This window comes from Thunnus maccoyii, chromosome 12 (assembly GCF_910596095.1).
Source record: "Thunnus maccoyii chromosome 12, fThuMac1.1, whole genome shotgun sequence".
Classification (NCBI taxonomy): Eukaryota; Metazoa; Chordata; class Actinopteri; order Scombriformes; family Scombridae; genus Thunnus; species Thunnus maccoyii.
This window is the reverse complement of record NC_056544.1, coordinates 2,362,697-2,384,082: the sequence shown is the minus strand read 5'-3', so window position 1 is coordinate 2,384,082 and position 21,386 is coordinate 2,362,697. Positions and strand designations below refer to the sequence as shown.

Here is a 21,386-nt window from a genome sequence, read left to right as displayed (position 1 = left end):
CTATCATTTCATTTCATTTCTGCTCCTTTTACAGAGAATTATAGTTACATAACCACCTGTCCATGCATGGAGAAAACAAGCAATGCAACATGCATACAGATCTCATTGTGTGCCTGAGTGTGTGTGTGTGTGTGTGTATCTCATAAGGCACATGTGTGTACGTGTGTAACATTACAGATAAAGCAGAAATGAAATGAAAGCTGTATGAAAGGAGCTGTTTATCCTGCCCTCAGAACTGACTCATCCCCAATCAAGAGAGATGCATGTAGGTCTTTGTCTATGTGTGTGTGTGTGTGTGTGTGTGTGTGTGTTTGTGTGACTGATAGCATGTCAGGGAAGAATCGCAGCCTCCTGAGGGCATTGTGCCTTCTTTATTGGTGTCCTCTGTAAAGAGGGAGGATAGCTGAAAGAAGACATAAAGGAAAAGCTGGGAGGATGGGCTAATAGCTGCTAACACATAACATCCACCTTTTTCTCATGCCAGAGAGAGAGACTTCCACATATACGTCATGATGGCAATGTAGCACTTTGCTGTAGAGGCTTGGACGCAGCTGTGAAGGCATCCTGACATGTTATTAATTTATCTAATATTACTATCTAATCTGACGTTGTGTGTAAAAATTGCATGTTTAAAAGGAGTATGTTTTGTCAAAGATTATTACCTACAATGGAGCCTGACTAAATTAACTCAAATGTACAGATTGGGGTGTGTTATGCTTATGTTATGTGTTAGGAGCGACCTATCGAGGTCTGGTAACCGCACTTCTTTCTAACTCCACACCGATTTTATTCATTTTCAAACTTGTAGTCTTCAGCCCCAACTGATGCTGATGCAAGTGACATCACTTGAGGCAATATATCAGATTTCATACAGCTCCCTCAGGAGACATAAAAGGCTTTATATTCTGCAACTTTCATGCAGTAGTACTCAAACTGACTTTGATGTGTAAAATCATTGGAGATCCCCTTTAATCTGTTGAATGTTTTTTTTTTTTTATGACTAATTAATTGTTTAGTCAAGAAAATGTCAGAAAACAGAGACAAATGCCATCCCAATTCCCAGAGCCCACAATAATATATTCAAATTGCTTGTTCCAATAGTCCAAAACAAAAATATATATTCAGTTTGCAGTGATATACAACAGACCTAAAAAGATGATTAACAACAACAATTATCAAACTAATTTGATAAATGTTTCTGTCGTATAATGCTGGTTAAAATGGCTGCAGCTTTTTCAGTGACAGCTGTTGAAGTTACAATAATCCAATTATCAAACTTGTTTGATAATTGTTGTTGACTTATTTTCTGGCACTCAATTAATCTATTAATCAACTAATTATGTCAGCTCTAGAATAAAGTTTTGACATGCTCAGTGTCTCCATAAGAGTGGAATTATTGTTATATGTGCTAAAATCCTGTTGAATACAAAACATTTAACTTGGTCAAAAATGACATAAAAGAATTGAAAATAATGTTTAAAGGAAGGATTTAAGAAACTCCTCAGGCTGGCAGTTAAAGCTGAGGGTAAAAGCCGATTAAGTCACCTTTGTTTTTTGGCTGGATTTAGAAAGGTGCTCTCCAAGAATCTCAGGCTTATAAAGGCTCAAAAGGTCTTTGGGGCCAAAATTTGCAGACCCTCAAGGACTAGCAGCATGGTATTATAAGCAATGGCAAAGTTATCAGGAAAGCGTTGGTAACTTTCTGTTTCTGTCTTATAATGTTGGTTAAAATGGCTGCAGCTCCTTCAGTGACAGCTGTTGGAGTTACAATAATCCAAGAGTAAAGAACTGAGGCATACATGACCTTTTCCAGATCAACAGAGATGAGGCGAAGTTGAATTTTCGATGGTCTTTATTAGCTTGAGGTAACATGACTTTTTATACTTGGTTCACTACAGCTTGGGTCATATTTTAATAGCGTTGGCCCTCATTTAAGACAGCTAAAGCTGAAAGTCAGTAATAAGGCAGTAAAACTGTGCACACACAACAATACGGCAATGATAGAAAGTCAAATGTAAGGCAGGAAGTGAATGGTGATGAATGTTTTACAACCGTTTGGGTCATAACTTCACTTTTCACCTTTCTTCTAAATATGTCTGATTGTCTGAGTGCTCCTGTTTTGTTTGTTGTTGCATTTTGGTTTCCTGATATCAGGAATTAACTACAATAAATCTTACTTTTACTGAGGAATGATGGTCAATAGTGATACATAAAGTGAAATGAACAGTAACATTAAACCTTTATGGATGCCAGACATTGATGGTAAAGAAGTTACCTGGGTTTTTGGATACACATTCAGGCAGTCATATAGAGTAGAAATACAATATGAATGGTTACACACATAATCTTAAAGATAAATGTTTTTGATCTGAATCAAAACTGACCTAATCCAAAAATGACCTGAAGACAGTCAGACTAGTTCCAAATCAAGCCTTTCTTTTAGAATCATGTTTACATACTTCTAAATAGCAACGGCAAATACATTTTGAAGGAAAGAAAATGTAGCTCTCTCAAAATAAGGAGAAAATGTTGTAAAATCAGACAGACTTCAAAAAAAAATTTTCAGCAAAATATCCGATATGGTAATATATCTATTCATAGAACATCATTAAATGTTTTCATGGTTATGTTTGCTCGCTAGCAGTACTTAAGGTTAAAGGTTAAAGGATAGGTTCACAAAAAAGCCTGTCCTAAAACAACAGTCAAGTGTCCATATGGACAGTGAAAGAGGTTTTCACTGTCCATATGGACACTGTGCTTTCAATGTGAGTGATGGAGGCCAAAATCCACAGTGTGTCCACACAGTCATTTAAAAGTTGATGTGAAGCTTATATGAGGCTTCAGCAGTCTGAGTTAGTCATATCAAGTGGATATCTGACACATTTATAGTCTGTTTAGCGGTGGGGTTGCTGAGGGTGCCTGAGCACCTGTCCTTTGCCCCTTGATGTCTAACGTGCCCTTTTGTATTTTATGTTTAGTTTCACGCAGACTGTCCATCCCTTTACAGCTGTTAGTGGCTCAGACTCACTTCCTATTGCACTATCTGTTGTATCTTCTAGGAGCGCTCTTTTTGTTTTCTGTTTGAACATTGTATCCTTGTATGAGACACGGAGACAGCTGTTACTGTTAACAACGTGCGACCAACAATCCACCATCAGCTGCTGCTACACTGGTGTTAAAACAAATGAATCGTCCATGCTGAAGCCAGCAGGCAGACTGGAGCCGCTTTCATGAGACAGACGGACGAATCAGAGTTCAGAGGATCATATATGACATTAACTGACATGTGCGGCATCAAATAATAATGTGTTTGACAAGAGACAACAAAGTAATTAGCTAGCAAAAACTCTTCAGTGGAGCTAAAGTTTATTAAATTGACAAAAGTGTTGTTTTAACTGTCCAGTTCATCTGCTGCTGCTTTACTTCACAGTTATGTTAATGTAACTTGATAGTTTGGATAGCTTGACTGCTGATGCATTCTCATTGTGTTGTTTGTCCACAACTGCTGTAATGAACACTATACAAGTTCAAGTTCTGCTTCATGCTCTGTCAGACTTTTTAAAGGAAGGCTTTTTATATTTTCAGTGAGTGAAGGAATCAGGAGAGAGGAGACAGAAGTAAGGAAGAATCGCAAGATGTAATGACATTGAAAGAAAAACAAGGAGAAAGTAAAGAACTGATTCAAGATTGAAAGAAAAAGTTTAAGGAAGAAATTAAAGAGTACGGTCTAGACTTGATCTATGTGAAAAGTGCCCTGAGATGACTTTTGTTGTGATTTGGCGCTATATAAATAAAACTGAATTGAATTAAACTGAATTGAAAAAGAGAAGGTCATCATATACTTCCATCATAATGTTCTAAGCCCTTATACACTCTAAACTTTCAATATTTGAACAGGCGCCTAACCAAAACACAATGTTCATTACAGATTTATTACTAGAAAAACCTGACACACAGTGCTGAACTGCATTTCAAATTAATTTTCAGGCTCCCAGCTTTCAGATGATGTATATCACTTCTATGTGGCATACACTGTTGACCTGCTATCTCCCCCTAAACATCCCCTGTTCCCCCCAAAAAATGGGTTTATGGTCGGGGGGCAGGCGTGGAAGAAGTTAATACAGGTACTAACACTATACAGCGACTCTATTGACACAATGTTTTCTTCAGCTGTTAAAAGGCTGTTGACCTCAATAACTGTACCTTCACAAAATACATGAGACACCAACAAAAAAACCTAAATCTATTTCTATTATTTTCCCATTCCTGATAAAAAAAGTATGTTTGGAAACAAGTGAAAATGACACATCCCAGCTCAGTGGATGTTTCTTGTTGTTTAAAACCTTGAAGAACATCTTCTTTTAAGGAAAAGTAGAAGTAACAGAAAAATCCTGTATATATCAGTAAAAATCCAGTGGGAAATAATCACAATTCATTTTGTTCTCATTTTGGTTGGGGAAGTGTATATTAAAGAATCAATTTAAAAATCCAACATCCAATAAAGTATTTCAGCCAAAACATGATCTAAAATATAACAAATGGTGTCCAAGGATTTATACATATTATGCTACTGTGTTGCTTGGAGCCATTAAATATAGATCTCAGAATGTTTTCTTACTTTTGCAGAAACAAAGATCTAAATTAGAATAAATGAAGAAATGGCAGCCATGTGCTGCTTGCACCTAACTTGTGTGGTTTCTTTTAAGACAAGACTATATAGCTGTGTGGTTTTCTCAAACTGTCTCTTGCACTACTTTTGAACTCTGCCTCTTCATTATTTTTAGCCGTATTTTATAGTCTTTAGAGATTCTCCCCTTTCCATCCCAGTTGTTGTATGCCTTGTAGTTCTACCAAATTTCTTTGTAATTATGGGATTTGAAGAGATACATGTCTTTAAAGGAGCAGCCTTTTCACCACTCTGGGTTTGTTTGTTTTTGAACGCAAGTTGTTTTATATGCTGTTCAGTCAAACATTATGAACTGAGTCCTTCAGCCAAAAATACTTGAAACCTTGGGGTGATGCTGCCATTCATTAACCCTTACAATGAAAAAACCTCAGTCCTCACAGTTTGTAGTCCATACTGTGGCCATTATGGTTCTCAGCTCTCAGTGTGCCTCATCCAGCCTGCAGAGAATGTTGCCTTTGGCTGTGTGATGTTTAATAGGTGCCAACAGAGCACACACACACACACACACACACACACACACACACAATGTCTCCCTCCAATTTCATCACATGGGGGACAATGAAACAATATAATGTGGTGTGTTCTAAGATTCCATGTTACATTCAGTTTGAATGTGGGTTGCTATAATTCACCAGGTTATGTTGGCGTATAGTGTTTTAAAATCTTGGTCCACGTGCTCCTTTTTAACTTTGAGCACCTGCCCGTCTAAACGTCTCTGCACAGCTCTGCGTTTTAGCATCAAATTCCCTCTTTGTGTTTCCTCGGACAGTGTTTCCCTGTTCAGCGCACAGCGCAAAGCATCTTAGTCTCACAATAACGGCTCTAAAATAGTGAGATGCCAACATTTTTTTGGACTATTTTTTTCTACTAGCCTGCATCCACATCATGTGACTATGCTCAGTGGAAAATGCAATACTTTAAGAAAGTTTCTGCATTAAAATGTATTTTGATAACATTTCTAGCGAGAAATGTGCATTTTATTTTCATAAGCTTCGCTCAGTGAATGTATATGATGTTTAGTTTGTCAGTTATTACAAATATTTTTTCAGGCTTTCTATCGTTTCTATGGTGATTGCTAAGGACGCTAATATCCTTGAAACCATGTAGTTGCATGTTGTTTGAATGGCTGTTTTTGCATTGTGTAGTTATCTGAGCTGCTATGTTATTTGTGTTATTTTATGTAGCTGTTTGATGATGTTCTTTCAATAAAAACATAGATTTTAGAGCCCCAGGGATGAATTGAATTTGAAATCCAGAATTTGAAGCTTTGCAATTAGCTGACTGGAGGACCCGTCACTGTCACCATGTTAAGGGTTTTTTTTGTGATATCTTTGACATTTCTCAACACAAAAACATGAAAGTGTCCTTAATAACTCTTCAATAACAAAAGGGGCTACAGACATGGGACCAACTGTTGTAGAGAGCTCTTGACCTCAGCTATCATGTGAGTATAGTAAACAATGGGGTGCGCTGTCAGATATGGGTAAAATATGGTTACAATTAATTTTCACCTATTTAACAATTAGTAAAGTCTGATTACACAAATGTGTTTATTTCGGCAAGAAAATCCTATTTCAATGTTCATTTGGGCATCTGACTATTGTTTTAAGACGGACTTGAAAAACTGTGAACCCGTCCTTTAAGTTTTAACGTGGTTAGGGTTTAATACAAAAAAAAAAAGTGTTTTTGTTGTCCAAACCAAGCACACACAGGACTCAAGATGTGAACCTTGGTCTTCAGTCCTCAAGGTGCAGTGTTTTGTACGCCCGCCATCCATCTTGACCTTCTCCTTGCGACTTACCGCAGTATATAAATGTAGCATTACATTAATTCAAAACATTCTGCCTGTAAACACAATCCAGGCAGCAATTACATTTGCTGACGCAACGTAATTAGGAAAACAATTTAGTAGTATATAAACGTAATTTCTAGGAGACAGAGTTGGTCCAAATAGACCCAGTGCTGCAAAAGCGAAGAGCAGCAATCATGTCATTTTTCTTGAGAGTTCATCTGGATCCACTCAGGTAGCAGACATACTGTACTGGAACCAATTAGAGTGCATATATTTTGGGACCTGCCAGACTTGAGTCCCAGGTCAAGTCAAGACCTGAGTGGAGCTGTGAAAAGGGTGAGTGGGAGGTGCAGATTCTACTCTCTATGGTCCCAGCATGAATCCAAGAATTATATATAGAAAATTGATTTAACCCGTTACTACTTCACAAAAACAGGAGGCTTTACTTGATAAACTGTATTTTGGGCAATGCTGGAAGTGTTTCAACATTGCTGCATTTGATTCACGGTAAGCTGCAGATCAGTTCTGTTTCATAGTCTGCCCTATTTCTCACTTCAATTTGGCTAGGAAGGAAGGTGCTGTATGTTTGTCTCTTGTGTCAAAAAGTAGTTCTCTGCTACATTACAGCCTGGAGAGATTTCAGTAATTTACCAAGCCAACAACTCCACCTCCTACTCCTCTTCTCTCAACTCTAAATAAATCCTCCTCTAATGCTTACACAGCGTTATTCTCCCACCTGCACTAGGGTACAGTATTGCTGCTGATCCTGCTAAATCGCAACCAAATATATGATTTTGGCGAGTTTGTCTATATTGTCCCTTTTGTGTAAATGTCTTGCACTTGTAAAACTATTTAGTGACACGCTCCAACAAACTGAATGCTGGCTTTAACCTGAATCACAAAGGAAGCCAATAAACAGCACAGGTTTTCAGAGCATGGATTTTTCACTGACAGATTGCAGACCGTGTGTCCTCTCTCCCTTTGAATTCCCCTCTGACCCACTGTAGCGCCTCTGTTATTATTTCTGGAACCATGTTCTTTCCTTTTCACTATCCTCAGTTGTACCATACTGTAAGTTTTTCTCTCCTCCAGCAGCGAGCATTTCACACACACAAAAAAAAACCCTGATGCAGACACAAGATGGTTTTCTATTAAGTCTCCCAAAGAGCTGAACATGCTGAAACATCAATGCACTGCAGTACATACCAGCAGCCCCCATTAACCCGGCCCCTAGCCTACACTATGACCTTGTTTAGTTTCTATAGCACATACCCCAGGGGATGTTGTTTTTCCTTCTCTGTGCACTGATCTGCTTCACAGATCAGACGATTGGTTTTCTAATGGAGTGCGGGTGGGGGGAGGGAGGGTGGCAGTTCTGGTATGTGGTCGCCATTACACCACATCTGCATGCAGAGCTTCCAATAAGGACTTTCAGCAGCAGATGGGGGAAGATATCGTATACGGATTGTAGGATCTTTGATTATTGACCATCTGGCTTCAGTCCAATACACATTCTTCTTCAATTTGTGTTGCCATAGTCATACTTTAAGATGGAAGCAAAATGTATTCTAGGGTACTCAATTCACTATAGCAACCTTGTCATACTCACATGACATAATCTTACTTGTGAAGCATGAAAAATATCTTTTAAATATGCTCAATATCTTTGGTGAATGGTAAGTGTTAACCAGGATAAAACACAAACAGTACGATTTAATTACTGCAACTTTTACTGTTAATTTTTGTTTAACAGTGCTGTCAAAGGCCCCATTTGAGACTGTCCTCCCAAGAAAAATGACACAATAGGTCATAATGTCAGTCGCCCAAAAACAACATTCTAATTATGGGCCAGAGCAGTGGTGCAGTTCAGATGACTTATATAAAAGTTGATCATTTTCTTCATTCAGAGGAGGAGGAGAGGTGGATGGAGGCATTTACCCAACAGTGGACCTTGCCAGTGGACACCACTGTTCGTTTCCTGTTTCCAACTGCTAGTTGGGGAAGTTTTTTAACAAGACCAGGTCAAAACTTAGAATATGGCTGGACTGTGTATTAAACACTAGAGCACTTTTAATTTGTATGTTGCCTGATTAACATCAGACATTAACATTGCAGCATTTTTAAGATGTTTGTCTTTATGTAAGTTTATGTTTATTTATTTGTATAGCACCTCTCATATAGTAGTTGTAACTCAAGGTGTGGTACACATAAGAAAAACAAATACTTAAAATAACATTTTGGATGTAGACTATATGGTGCTGTTGTAAGAAGGTTTGGGTTAAGATTTAGGGTATTTTTTATATGTTTTACATATTATTTCACTTACACACAACCCTAATATAGTTTTAATGCAGCAGGCCTGGACTGGCCATCGGGATACTGGGACAATTCCCGGTGGCTTGCCTGATTCGTCTGCTGATTGGCCAGTGTTTGTCAGGCCAGTGTCAAAATGCAAAATTATTTAGGTAAATCACAGCAAAAACAACACAGCACAGCCACATCCATTCAGATCTGTAGGCATGCATTCCCTCCCTCCCTTTCATTGCTTTTGACCTGATGGTAAGATCCGTGCCTATCGTGACATCTGATTGGTCCAACGCACTTACCCTCCTGCATCAATAAGTCTATGCACAACACACAATTATGCAGAGTTTTCCTGTCATTATAAGACGCAGCACCTACGCTGAATGAACAGAAAAAAACACTATGCATCTCTACCACACGTTTTGGTGTCATTTACGGTCCCATTAGCTTCTCTGTCCTCTTCTCTGCTCCCTGGGGCTCAGCTTCTCACACACACACACACACAGACACACACACAAACACACACACACACACACACACACACACATACACAGCGGACAGCAGAGAGGTGGATGCAGTGAACCAGGTGAAGTGAAGATAACGTGTAACTCAAGTTAATGATAACTTGACACTTGACAAATGCAATAAAACCTTTGCGATTAAAAAGCCAATAAGTACTTATTTTCATCTGCTTTGCTCTCAGACTCCCATCTACCACTGGTATGTTTTACACAACAACAGTGCACTGGTTAGGCAAATAGTGAATTGTTAAGAACAAGCTAAAACAAAAGCTGTCTGTATGAACCCGAACTGAGCAGTTTGTAACTTAATGTTATATTAAAACTAGTCAAATTCTTGTAAACTGAGCTATTGGCTGAGACAAACCAGCCCCTCCTCCCTCTACCAGCTGTACCTGCACGCAGTGAATCACATCAGCAGAAGAGGGAGAACAGACAGGATGTTCTTCATTCTCTCTCAATTTCACTCAGTATTTTGATGTCAGTGATATTATTTATTCTACTGACATGTTCGATTTCTTTCCATTGAGATATTATTGAGTTAACATAGTGACTGTTGTAAATGTTACTGTTGCTGCTCTAGAAACAATGTTTTGTTATATTTAAAACGTGAATCAATTCTAATCATGATCTGAATGTATTCTTTTTTTTAAATCATTTTTTAAAAACTCAAGTGATTAGTAATGAAAAAGAGTATTGATAAAGAACTGGACCGATAAGAGTATAGATAAGATAACCATACGTGTTCCTACAGCTGGTTAGTGACTTCACACTGACTATAGGTGTCAGGCACACAGTGCACCATAAAATATATCTAATTCTTTTATAAATATTGAAATAATAGTCCAAAATGATGAGAAAATGCATAATTTTTAGTCAAATCAAATTTTCTCTTGCTGTGTTGCTGACTATTATTCTGCTTGTAACCTAATTTGATGATTTCAGTCAGTTTAATGCTGTAGTTGTGGTGTTAATGCTGCTGTGAATGGGAGATGAAATGAGGGCACCTTTGTGAAGCTGTGCAGAAACTTAATTGTGTGCATTTATTTAAAAAACAGTCTACATATTATGAAGATAAATAATAATCATGCAGATTTATGTCTTGGTCCAGATTCATTTCTGTTTGAGTCCGGATCCGGACCGGAGTCTGCCTATCAAGTATCCCTGGTCTAGATGAGATTCCCGGCCTGAATTTTTGTCCCAGTCCAGTCCTGTAATGCAGTAACTAGGAACTATCAAGTTAATCATTAATGCTGAGTGTAATTGACCCCAACACACTGTGTTTGATGTGTGTAAAGTTTGCATTCGTAAATGTATTTGTTATATTGGTTTTATTTTATTTACCATAAACACAGAAGTGTTTTATTTTGAAAAGATACTAGATGCATGTAACATGGACATTGACAGTATGTAACCCTGGCGACAGCGTGTAAATGTCACACAACAGTCTCCTTCAGTAAGTAATGGTGGCACTATTCTCATGTGAAGAAAAATATTAAAACTCAATAAAGTGACATATTAACAGTCCAAGGATACAGCAAAAAATACAACAGCTTAATCTCTGCTATTGCTGCTTGCCGTTGGTTGGTGCGAAATACATTCTGGGATACTTAGCTTCAGCAGCCTTCAGCTGATTAATGATCTAACTTCATCACTCAGTCATTGACTCACTCATTCAATCAGTGCCAGACTTTCGCGTGTGTAGAGCTGGCCCTGCTGTTGCAGTCCAGTCAAAAAACATAACTACTATCGTCCCCTAACCTTGGCTCTTTGGTATTACTGTAGCCATGAAGGTGAAGATGGCCTAACTTTAAGGAAGTAGTAACTTTAACCCACACCACACCTGCTTGTCTAACCTTAACAAAGTGATCATTTGAAACCAAATCCTGCGGCTATCTTTCCCTAAACCTAGCCAAGTGTTTTTTCTGCATAAACCTACCGGACCATAAGCATAGTTGTCACACCATAAAACATCATTTTGTGTAACAGATTTGATGCTCATAAAGGCACCAGATTAGAAAACGCTCCTATGTGTCTTCTTCATGTTCTGGAGTCACATGGTCAAATGACATATTTGGTTGTTTAATTTGGAGGACTTGTTGCCCCATTTACAACATTTACATAAAGAGTTTAGACACTTTCATTAACTCAGACACATACATATACGTCTCTGTTGGCCAGATCACAAACCTGATTGCAATCCATCTTGTTTTTCCTGGACTGTGTAAATTAGGGTCAGTTCTACTCCAGTCCAGAGGAGGGTGGTAATGTACCTGAAGCTGTTTGGTAACTGCCAAAACATCCAAAGAAGAAAAACTTCTGCACTTTGAATTTTAGTTTCAACAGTTAGCTATGACTGTGTAGTTGAAATCACTGGAGCTGCTTTTCTCTTGTTGCTTTAAGAAGAGAAGAGGAACAGTGGAGGATTCAAGTGTAATTTCAATGTGACCTCAGCTGCCATTATCACAGGGGAAAGATCCTGTACAGGCTACTTTCAAAGAGCGCTTACTGATGAAATTATAGTTGGAAGGAGTAAAGATTACGTATGTATCTAGGGCAGATGAATGCATTTACACCTTTTTAACATCTGGTTAGAATGTTTTCAAACCATCCCCAGAGCAGATTTCAATCTGGCTTGAATGCTTCTCTGATGCATTTACTCTGAGCTTTTTAGAGATCTCCAATGTGCTCAAGACTTGTAAATGTTGTCATGTACTGACCAATCTAAGTGGTTAGATTTTATATTAGATAAGCATGTAACTTTTAAGGAAAGTATTAGTGTTTTAGTTTGGATCAGAGCTGAGCAAAGTCAGACTATGTCAGAATGTAGGATTCTACACTTACATACAACTATATAAGTCATGTGTGTGTCCTGTCCTGTCCATGAACATGTGAATTGTAACACAGTCCATTACACAGCTATTCAGTGGATTGTGGGAGTTCATAAGCTTTCACCCGTCATGATATGGAACAGGAACCTCCAGACATGTGAACTTATCTTATTAGTCTTATCTTATCTTATCAAAGCAGAACATGTTAATTGTAATATTCATTATGCCTGTTGCAAATGCTTGCTGGTGTACAGGGAAAGTTGGTCTGTTGACATTTGGTGCAGAGTAAATACAGAGTAGAGCCTTATGTAAAGCAGAATTTCATCAAAAGTCCAAATAGAAACAGACAAGTTCAATGTTCAGGTCTCCCTGAAGAGAAAAGGCTTTGTGTGTTTGTTGAGTGATTGAAGTTAAATTGCTCATGATAATTCAAGGGATGTACGTTTTCTTTCATTTCTGATAAGTTCCCCTACTTGGATGATCACTAAAGATTTGAATTGTGTTTTAGGAATTTGTAAAGCTTTGGACAGAAAAGAGACAGAAGTTCTTTGTTTGCTGTTTAATAGACATAAGATGTTACACTCATGTCTGATGCATGTTTCACCACTGTAACTGCAACTGGTGAGCAGTTATTAGCCCTCAATCAGCTCATATGTTTGTCGGCCGTTAGTTTGATTGAATGAGGTCAAGATTTAAGAATTTCTCATTTAATGATTTAGCACTGCCAGCCTTCAACTTCTGCACCCACTTGCAGATTCTTTTTTTTCCTGAGTATTCCTCTGCTCTCTGCATTTCTTATGACAGGAAGAAGATAGAAATTATGCATATCAACAAGGAGAAAACGCTGTGTGCTAAAAATATTGACTAAAATGACCAAGAAAGCACAAACTATGTAATTACTCAAGATACATCTACCCTTAAAAATGCAGGAGGTTACAACAGAATATCAGGTTAGCATATCAAATGCAGTTTCTCTGTTTTTAAATGTCTGATAGGGCTGATGTGTATTCCAGTCAGCAACAGCAGTGGTGGTGTCAGCCATGTGGAACAGAGGAGGCCTCGCAGGGCAGTTTAAACTCATTGATTATCTGGTTAAAGCAGCTGCCTTTGTTTTCCTGCTGCTATTGATTATATAGCAGGAGACAGGATAAGCAGTGTACAAATAAATTTGGTGGTTATCAAAAGTGGAAGAGAGGATGAGTGAGTGAACAAATTAAAGGTGAAGAAATAAATCAGGACAGACAAAAGGATGTAGACTTAATACACCTCCAGCAGCCTTTGTGGTCTGGGTGGACATAATTAAATCCCCATGTGTAAAATTTGTAAGTGATTATTCAAATTATGTTGAAGGCAGAGGTTTTTGTCTTGGTGAAATTGGTGCAGTATTTGCATTTTTTTCTGTCTGCAACAATGGCTGTTTTGATACTACCAATTTGGGCCACAAAAGTTTAAAGAATCTACAAAAAGTGGCAAAAAAGCAATAGCTAGACTGTCCTCCCAAGAAAAACATCAGGATCAGTTGCTCATACATACACAATAGGGATGTGCAGAAAGCCCGGTATTTGTATTTGTATAAAAATGGAAAGAGGCTTAAAAATCCTATTTTTGCTTTGATTACGCTTTTAATTTAAGAAAATTAAAGTGTTACAATAAGTGTTCATAAATAAACCTTTATATATATTTATATATATATATATATATATATATATATATATATATATATATATACCTTACGAAGGAGGTCCCCACACCAGGTCTTGAACCGGAGTCTCCCAGATCATAGACAACTATGCTGACTACTGAGCTACAACTTTACTCACCACCTCATTGCAGACAGACCTGTAACTAACAAATATTTTTAAAAAAATTTGTATGAAACAAATATTTGTAAAAAAACCCACTATTTGTGGTGACAAATTAAAGGAAAAACTTTGTGTAGTCATGGCTGTAGCGTTAACATAGAAAGTGCGTTGGCTGAGTCACATCACAATGATCACTTGAGCAACACAGCCTGTCTGACAGCCTGTGACAGGCTTCTATGGTTATGCTGGGTGTGCCAGCTTGAGATTTAGATGGCACAGGCACATCCGGGCACACCCATGGCTACACGGGTGGTGCACATCACTCTCAATTTAAAGATGCACTTATCATTATAAACACTGGAGACAGCCACAGAAACTGCTCCACTCACTGTAAAAATAACTACTGATCTCATAATACATCCATTGCCTGTATGTGTCTTGTTAAGTGCAGCACCATATTTCTTCCCTTTCCTCCAACACTCCATTTCCTGCTCTGTTACATTAAAATAACTATACTGTAAAGGCCTGACAGAAAATGTACTACTACTGTGACTCATTCCCAAAAGGTTTTGAAATCCTACTACTATAGTTTATTTCTTTGTTTGTTGATGTAGTGTCTGGAGTCAGCCGAAGTCGCCGGTGGGCAGCTTCCAAGAGCTGGCCTATCAGAACAGAGTGAGCTCATTGGGAGGGGGGCCTTAAACACACAGGAGCTAAAATGGCCTGTTTCAGACAGAGGCTGAAAGATAAATATTATAGTTTTTGCACTGTAAATCATGCAAAGATATTCCAGTAGAGCCCCAGAATATGAATATAGACCTCGAAATGTGCAGAATACGTCCCCTTTAAAGCTATAATATGTAATTATTCCACATGAAAATGTCTTAAAACAACTAGACCTATGTTATATATTTTGTTGAGTTGTGTACTTACATTATGCCAAATGTTCCCAATAATTTTCAAACCCCCAGAAATCTGTAATTTTAATCAAGGTAACAGTCTGTTTCATTTGGTCGCCTGTCAATGCCGTCACACCCCTCTACCAAAGAGTATATGTGCACAAGATGCATGTGTCAGTTTTGTGGTTTTCCACCAGATACTGTTATGAATTGAATGAATTTTATTCAGTTTTGGAAGGCAGAGACAAATGATGTAGTCCTGCTGATGGGTGTGTCAAATCAGAAAACACTTCTGTGTGTCATTCTGGAGTGCGTGGACCAACAACTTATATTGTCTTTTAATTTGGAGGACTTGATGACAATGTCAGGTGACTGACAGTTGGAGTTTCTCCTGGTTGAATCATCAGTACAGAAAATAAGCAAATGCATCATAAAATGTCTGGTTTGGTTTAATAAAACTTGCGGACTTAAAAACTTGCAGAGAAAACGACTTCCAATTTCATTTTGGTACAAAACATCAAATCATCAAGCTGTAGTTGTGTGCACTATTAACAGTGAACTGAAGGCAAAACCCTCAGTAAAACATTCAGCAGCTTAAATCAGTTCACTTTGAAGTTTGGGTCCATTTAAGATGTATTCTGCTACTGTAGAGTGGGTTGTACACAAGACAGAACATTTTGACTTTGCTAGTTTTGATTCGAGACCGGCTTTTTCTCCATAGATGCAGCAACTGAGACTCATGGGTATTGTAATATGAAGAGCTTTTTGTCATACCAAACTGACAGAACAAAAAACATAATTTGTTTGTCATTAATGTCATCCACTCCTTTATTTGTGGAGCAGGTGTATTTTTGCAGTGGTATTAAAACATTCTAATTTCTGTGACTAATCCCCACCATTATTAAAGACGACTATATTTCTACAATAGTTTAATATGTGACCAACATGCAGTATATATACTTTTATTCTCACAACGTTGTCCTTATACATTCCTGATAGCTGAATGAAAAGCCTACTTTTGTCATATAGACTTGCTGTGTATTGGTTTATATACTGACCTTTAAATCCATGCAGCACAGGCTTGATGAGAAGAAGATGAGCAGTTCACTGATGTGGTAGTTTTGAAACTAATCCACAGCTCTGTGTGTTGTGTGTTGCTCTGCACTCTGCATCTGACACACACAGCAGTCTCTAAAGCAGCCCTCTGTTCTCGCTAATCCATTTGTGTGCCTTTTCTTTGATGGCTGGTTCAAAAATCGGCCTGAGACACAACACAGAAGCTGGTTTGTGTTGTCCTGCGAGGGGAACAGAAAAGTTCAGTAAAGCAAAGCAGAAACATTCACATTGCACAGGAACTTTTTTTTGTTTGTTTGTTTTACGCAATTTTGACCCCTTTTGCACACAATATGGAAAATCTAATTCCCTAGACACCTAACCTACTATTGACCAAAGGGGAGGTTTGGTCCAACATTTGCTAAGTGACATGTTTGGCCATCTTTGCCAGGGTGAACAACTAGATGTCACTAGTGTAGCAAGAACAAACTCCACAACTATCTTCCCACCAATAAACACAACCAATTGTATTCATCCAAATGCACTGGTGGAAGAAGTATACAGATCCTTTACTCAAGGGAGCGCCTGTTAGCCAAATGGTTACTGTGCATGCCCCCTAACCATAATGTCCCTGGTTCAGTTCCAGGCAATGACCCTTGTGGCATGCCATACCCATCTCTCTGCCCTTGTTTCCTGTCTGCCTCTTCACAATCCCCTATCCAACAAGGGCAAAAATGCCCCAAAAAATTCTGTTTTCATATCCTGTTATGATGTCAGATGTTAAACATGGTCAAAGTTCCAAAATGTGAGGTGAACATATGTAGAAATGCTTCTTGTGAGTCAAAAGCCTCCATCTGCTCTGAACACTTCATTTGCAACGTTTTTTCTATCTTGCTGACAAGCTGACGTTAGCTCGTCACGCATGCCTATTAACAGCTGTCCGTTCCATAGCCTTGGTTGTTGCTAAGGTTTTTCCATGTAATGTTTGCATTGTCTACTCCCATATGTTGGATCGGATTTCTGCTTGAACATGTATGGATAGATTTGAGAAGTTGACATTTTGGGTAAAGAACGAGAAAAGGTTTTGAAATCCTACTACTATAGTTTATTTCTTTGTTTGTTGACGTAGTCTCTGGGGGGCAGCTTCCAAGAGCTGGCCTATCAGAATAGAGTGGGCTCATTGGGAGGTGGGCCTTAAACACACAGGAGCTAAAATGGCCTGTTTCAGACAGAGGCTGAACTGAGAGGCTGCATAAGGGGTCAGTATAAGATAAATATAAGAGTTTTTGAACTGTAAATCATGCAAAGATATTCCAGTTGAGCCCCAGAATATAAATATAGACCTGGGAATGTGCAGAATACATCCCCTTTAAGTACCAAAGTGTTCTAAGAGATCAGTGGATAATAAGATTGTTTTAGACCTTACTACTGACTTCTAGTTACTATTGATTTTCTTTTACTACATTTTATGATGAGAACATGTTACTTGCCATTTCCTAACAATTTAAAGCTGCACTAATCAATACTTTTATATAAATAATAGATTAATTGATTCACTTGTAGTGATGAACCCACAGATAATTATTACCAACTCCCCTCAGCTCAAGTGTTTTAATGTCCTTAAACTCATTGAGTTTCTTAAACTCAAGAAACTTTACAGTTTGATTTATTCTCACAGCTCTCATTTACCTCATCTCCAGCAATTTTCACCAGAAAAAGCTGTGATAAATCCTGCTGTACCCACACTACCTGAAGCACCAAGCATCTGACAGACACAGTTAGACACTAGCTAATGAACATAATGAGAGAAAAATATCTGAAAACCTTTAATTGACTAAAATCATGAATCAGGTTCAGTAGCCAATCATGATTACTCATCAGTTCCATTCTTTTTTTGGTTTGGGGGTGAATTGTATATTCATCTAGGGGAGGAGGAACTACTGTGTTGAATCAATATGTGTTGCATGACTCTATGACTTCATATGAAGCAATATCAGACTTAAAAAATAAAAACAAATTTATTTCCTCATTTGAAATATTCAGAAATAATTTATTAAGCTTGTTGAATGTGAATATAGCCCTGTGGCTGGTGGAGCACCACCCATGCCAGGGCTGTATGGGCTGGCAGCCACTGTTCCACTGACAAGTAAAGCCCAAAGCAAAATTACCCTGCATTTAATTAAACACATTAAAAGACAAAACTAAACTAAAAAAAAACAAGGGTTTCTGTTGTTTAATTTATTATTTGACCTAACAAACTATACTTAAATCCCTTTGATTTTTTCAAAATTATTATTTTTTACTATTATTCCTGCAGATGCTTTTTCTCGATCATTTATGTGCACATAATTATACTGGAGAGTAAAAACAAAAAAACATTTTTTCTTCAAAGCTAAGTTTGGTAATGTGTTTAAATAAATGAATCATCATTATATTCATTATACTCATTCAACCTCTCCATATGTATATTTTAGAGAGTTTTGTCACATCTGTTTGGTTGAAAATGCCAGCAGCTAACTTCATCACTTTACATTACATAACCCAGTCGCTTGATGACAGGATATGTTTGTGTATATGGTGTCTGTGGGAAAATAGCATGACTACAAGAATTCTGCTAAGAATTAAACTGTTCAGAAATATGAAGATTTAGCTATCTGCTGTGTATTAATGTCAGAATGAGCATGCATTGACAGGTAACTAAACACAGCAGGCCTTTGGTGAGCAAACCAGGACAGGAGTGTGAGTGTTCTCAGTGTTTTGTGTCTGTAGATTTGAGAGAACAGCAGGGTTTCCTCTGCTCGCCATCTTCAAAGCTGCTACCACTCAGTTTTGGCAGTTTATATCTCTCACATGCAGACTTCAACTGAGAGCAGAGCAAATTACCCTGCATCTGACCTGGGAGTGAGGTGTAACCCTGTTAGACCCTGGCATCAGGATACTTCACGACATCAGCTTTTTCATTTGTCTACTGACATAAAACACATTATACAACCACTGGATTTAACCAGGTGTTCCTTTTCAATCAGAAAGTGTTAACCCAACATTGTTAGCGAACCAACATTCTCAGTGTCAAGTCCTCAGCCTGCCAAAAGAACTTGAGAAAACTGAGAGCACTGTTTGACACACAAAATCAAGTGTTGTTTTCTGCTTTTGCACTCCGGAACCTTTCCCTGTGTGCTGTCATACTGATCACAAAAGGTACATATTTATTGAGAAAGTGGTCGGTTACTTGTTTACACAATGTTTGCCAAAGAACACGCTACTCACTAGCTTGCAAACATTTACTATTCCACTGTGATGTTACACAATTTTGTTACCAACAAAATCCACAGTCACTGTTCACCTTTTGAGATAATTGTGGATTCTGTCCCCCATCAGAGAAGCTCTGTTAGAAAGGGATCACTGCACAGATAGCTGGGAGAGAAGGAATGATAACAGCAACCAATAAATCTTTCAGCTTACATATGAGTGAGTGTTTTATTAAGACAGGCTTACTAACATTATTAATAAACTTGTAGAGCTGTGGGGAGAACAAAAAAGAAAGGTGAACAAGGTTGAGATTAATGCAAAACTCATTACAGGGAGGGAGAATTTTAGAGTCACTGTTTATAGGATTTAAATATTAATGACACCAGTGTCCCACAGTAGTCATGTCAAAAAAGAACATCAGAAAATCATTATTCTTGAAATATATTTGGGCGCAAACACTCTTGTATAACATCAATTAGTGTTAAATGATGTGAAATACAATAGAATTGGTGCTGAAATAGCGTGAGATCAATGCAATCGTATCAATTCACCACATTTTTAAAATGACAATTTACACAATGTTTTTGTTTTTTTTAATCACCATTGTTTTAATAAAAAAGTAAAATAAAAACCCCACTATCTGCCTCTGGCTGCAAATGTGTGCTGCTGCGTGTTCACATTGTGTACTCTGCATCTCCAGACAACAATATGATTTTGTGAAGAATTGTTTCCATTTGTTGAACGATTGTGGTCATTCTTCAGTGTGATTGGCTCAGCTGTTTCAGAATTTTTAGAAAAATTACATGATTGGCTGAGAGTGTATTTATTAATCACCACACCCTCTGATCTATATTCACCTTCACACAGCCCGTTTGCACTTTGCACTGCCACGCATGCATGGACCTAAATAGCAGGAGCGCTTGGAGACGCCCAAGCAGTCCATGTGCTAATTGTCCTTGTTGTAATCAGAACCTTTTAAAATATGATATCATTACATAACAAATTTTACATAGCTTTGATAAACATCCAGTTGGATCTGACACAAAGACAAGTCAGAGTGAAAATAAGAAAGAAGAGAAAGAGACTGGACTAATCCATCACCTTATTATCTTTATGTCTTACAGTTATGGCTGCATTATACATGAGCCAGAGGCGCCACAAAGAGAAAGAGACTCTGATGACATCGAAAGAGGACATCCGTGATAATGTCATTCACTATGATGATGAGGGCGGCGGCGAGGAGGACACTCACGCCTTCGACATGGGCACCCTGCGCAACACACATTCACAGCGCACCAGCATTCACAGCAGCACCTCCAAGAAGGAGAAAAACGGCTACGGCGATGGGGTTCTGTTGCATCTCAACAGTCGCTATGATGACATCAGGTCACCTGACATCCATCGTCAAACAGCCAGTGTCATTGCCACCGTGAAAAACGAGCTGCCACCTGCTCACCGTCACAGGGTGACTGAAGGTGATGCTGAAATGATCAGGGAGTTCATCGAACAGCGGCTGGAGGAGAGCCAGCAGGGTTACACGGTGCCGCCCTATGATTCGCTGGCCACCTACGCCTATGAAGGCGACGGCTCAGTGGCTGGCTCGCTCAGCTCTATAGAGGAGTCATGGGTAATTGACAATACAGGGGATTTTAGTTCCCTTGGAGATTGGGGACAGCCTTTCAAAACACTGGCTAGCATCCTTGACAGACAGCCGCCTAATCTGTCTGAGCAGAGCTGAGAGGAAGTTGGACAGACAGCAGAGAGACTTTGGGTGGCCACGTGGAACGTAGTTTATATTTCTAGACCTGTTTTTACTGTGACAGGCACTGGCTAGAATGATGTGCGGACTTTTTTAGGAAAGTGAGGTAGAGCTGTGGACAGGTTAGCTGGAGAGCATAGAATCTAGCTACAGAACCAAGAAAGGTAAACTCGATAGCTCCTCAAAGTGCCTGAGGTACTATATGTTTACATGTGTTTTAATTCATGTTACTTAATAAAAACATCTTCAACTGACAGTTTGATTTTGATATCATATTCTTTTTTTTTATCAAAGCATTTCTCCTGACAGCGATTCAACCAGAAGATTCAATCATTCTTTTTAGCTACACTTGTGTTGGCAATGTTGTCTGTTGGTTCATCTCTTTAGATGTGTCACTTTTTTAGTTCAGTTCTTTACAACCATTGGATGGATTGTCATGGCCTTAAATGTCATCATCAGGTCAAAATTTTACTAAATATCTGATAAACGAAT

At 38.3% G+C, this 21,386-nt stretch overlaps 1 protein-coding gene across 2 annotated transcripts in view; it reads left to right on the top strand.

The window, feature by feature from the left end:
* LOC121908968 (cadherin-12-like) overlaps nt 1–21,148 on the top strand; it is a 133,161-nt gene extending 112,013 nt beyond the window's left edge. For both annotated transcript variants that reach the window (XM_042429300.1, XM_042429301.1), the window contains exon 14: nt 20,260–21,148. In XM_042429300.1, coding sequence (XP_042285234.1) covers nt 20,260–20,873 — 614 coding nt within the window. In that variant the 3' untranslated portion in view covers nt 20,874–21,148. The remainder of the gene's footprint in view (nt 1–20,259) is intronic.
* The last annotated feature ends 238 nt before the right edge of the window (nt 21,149–21,386 follow it).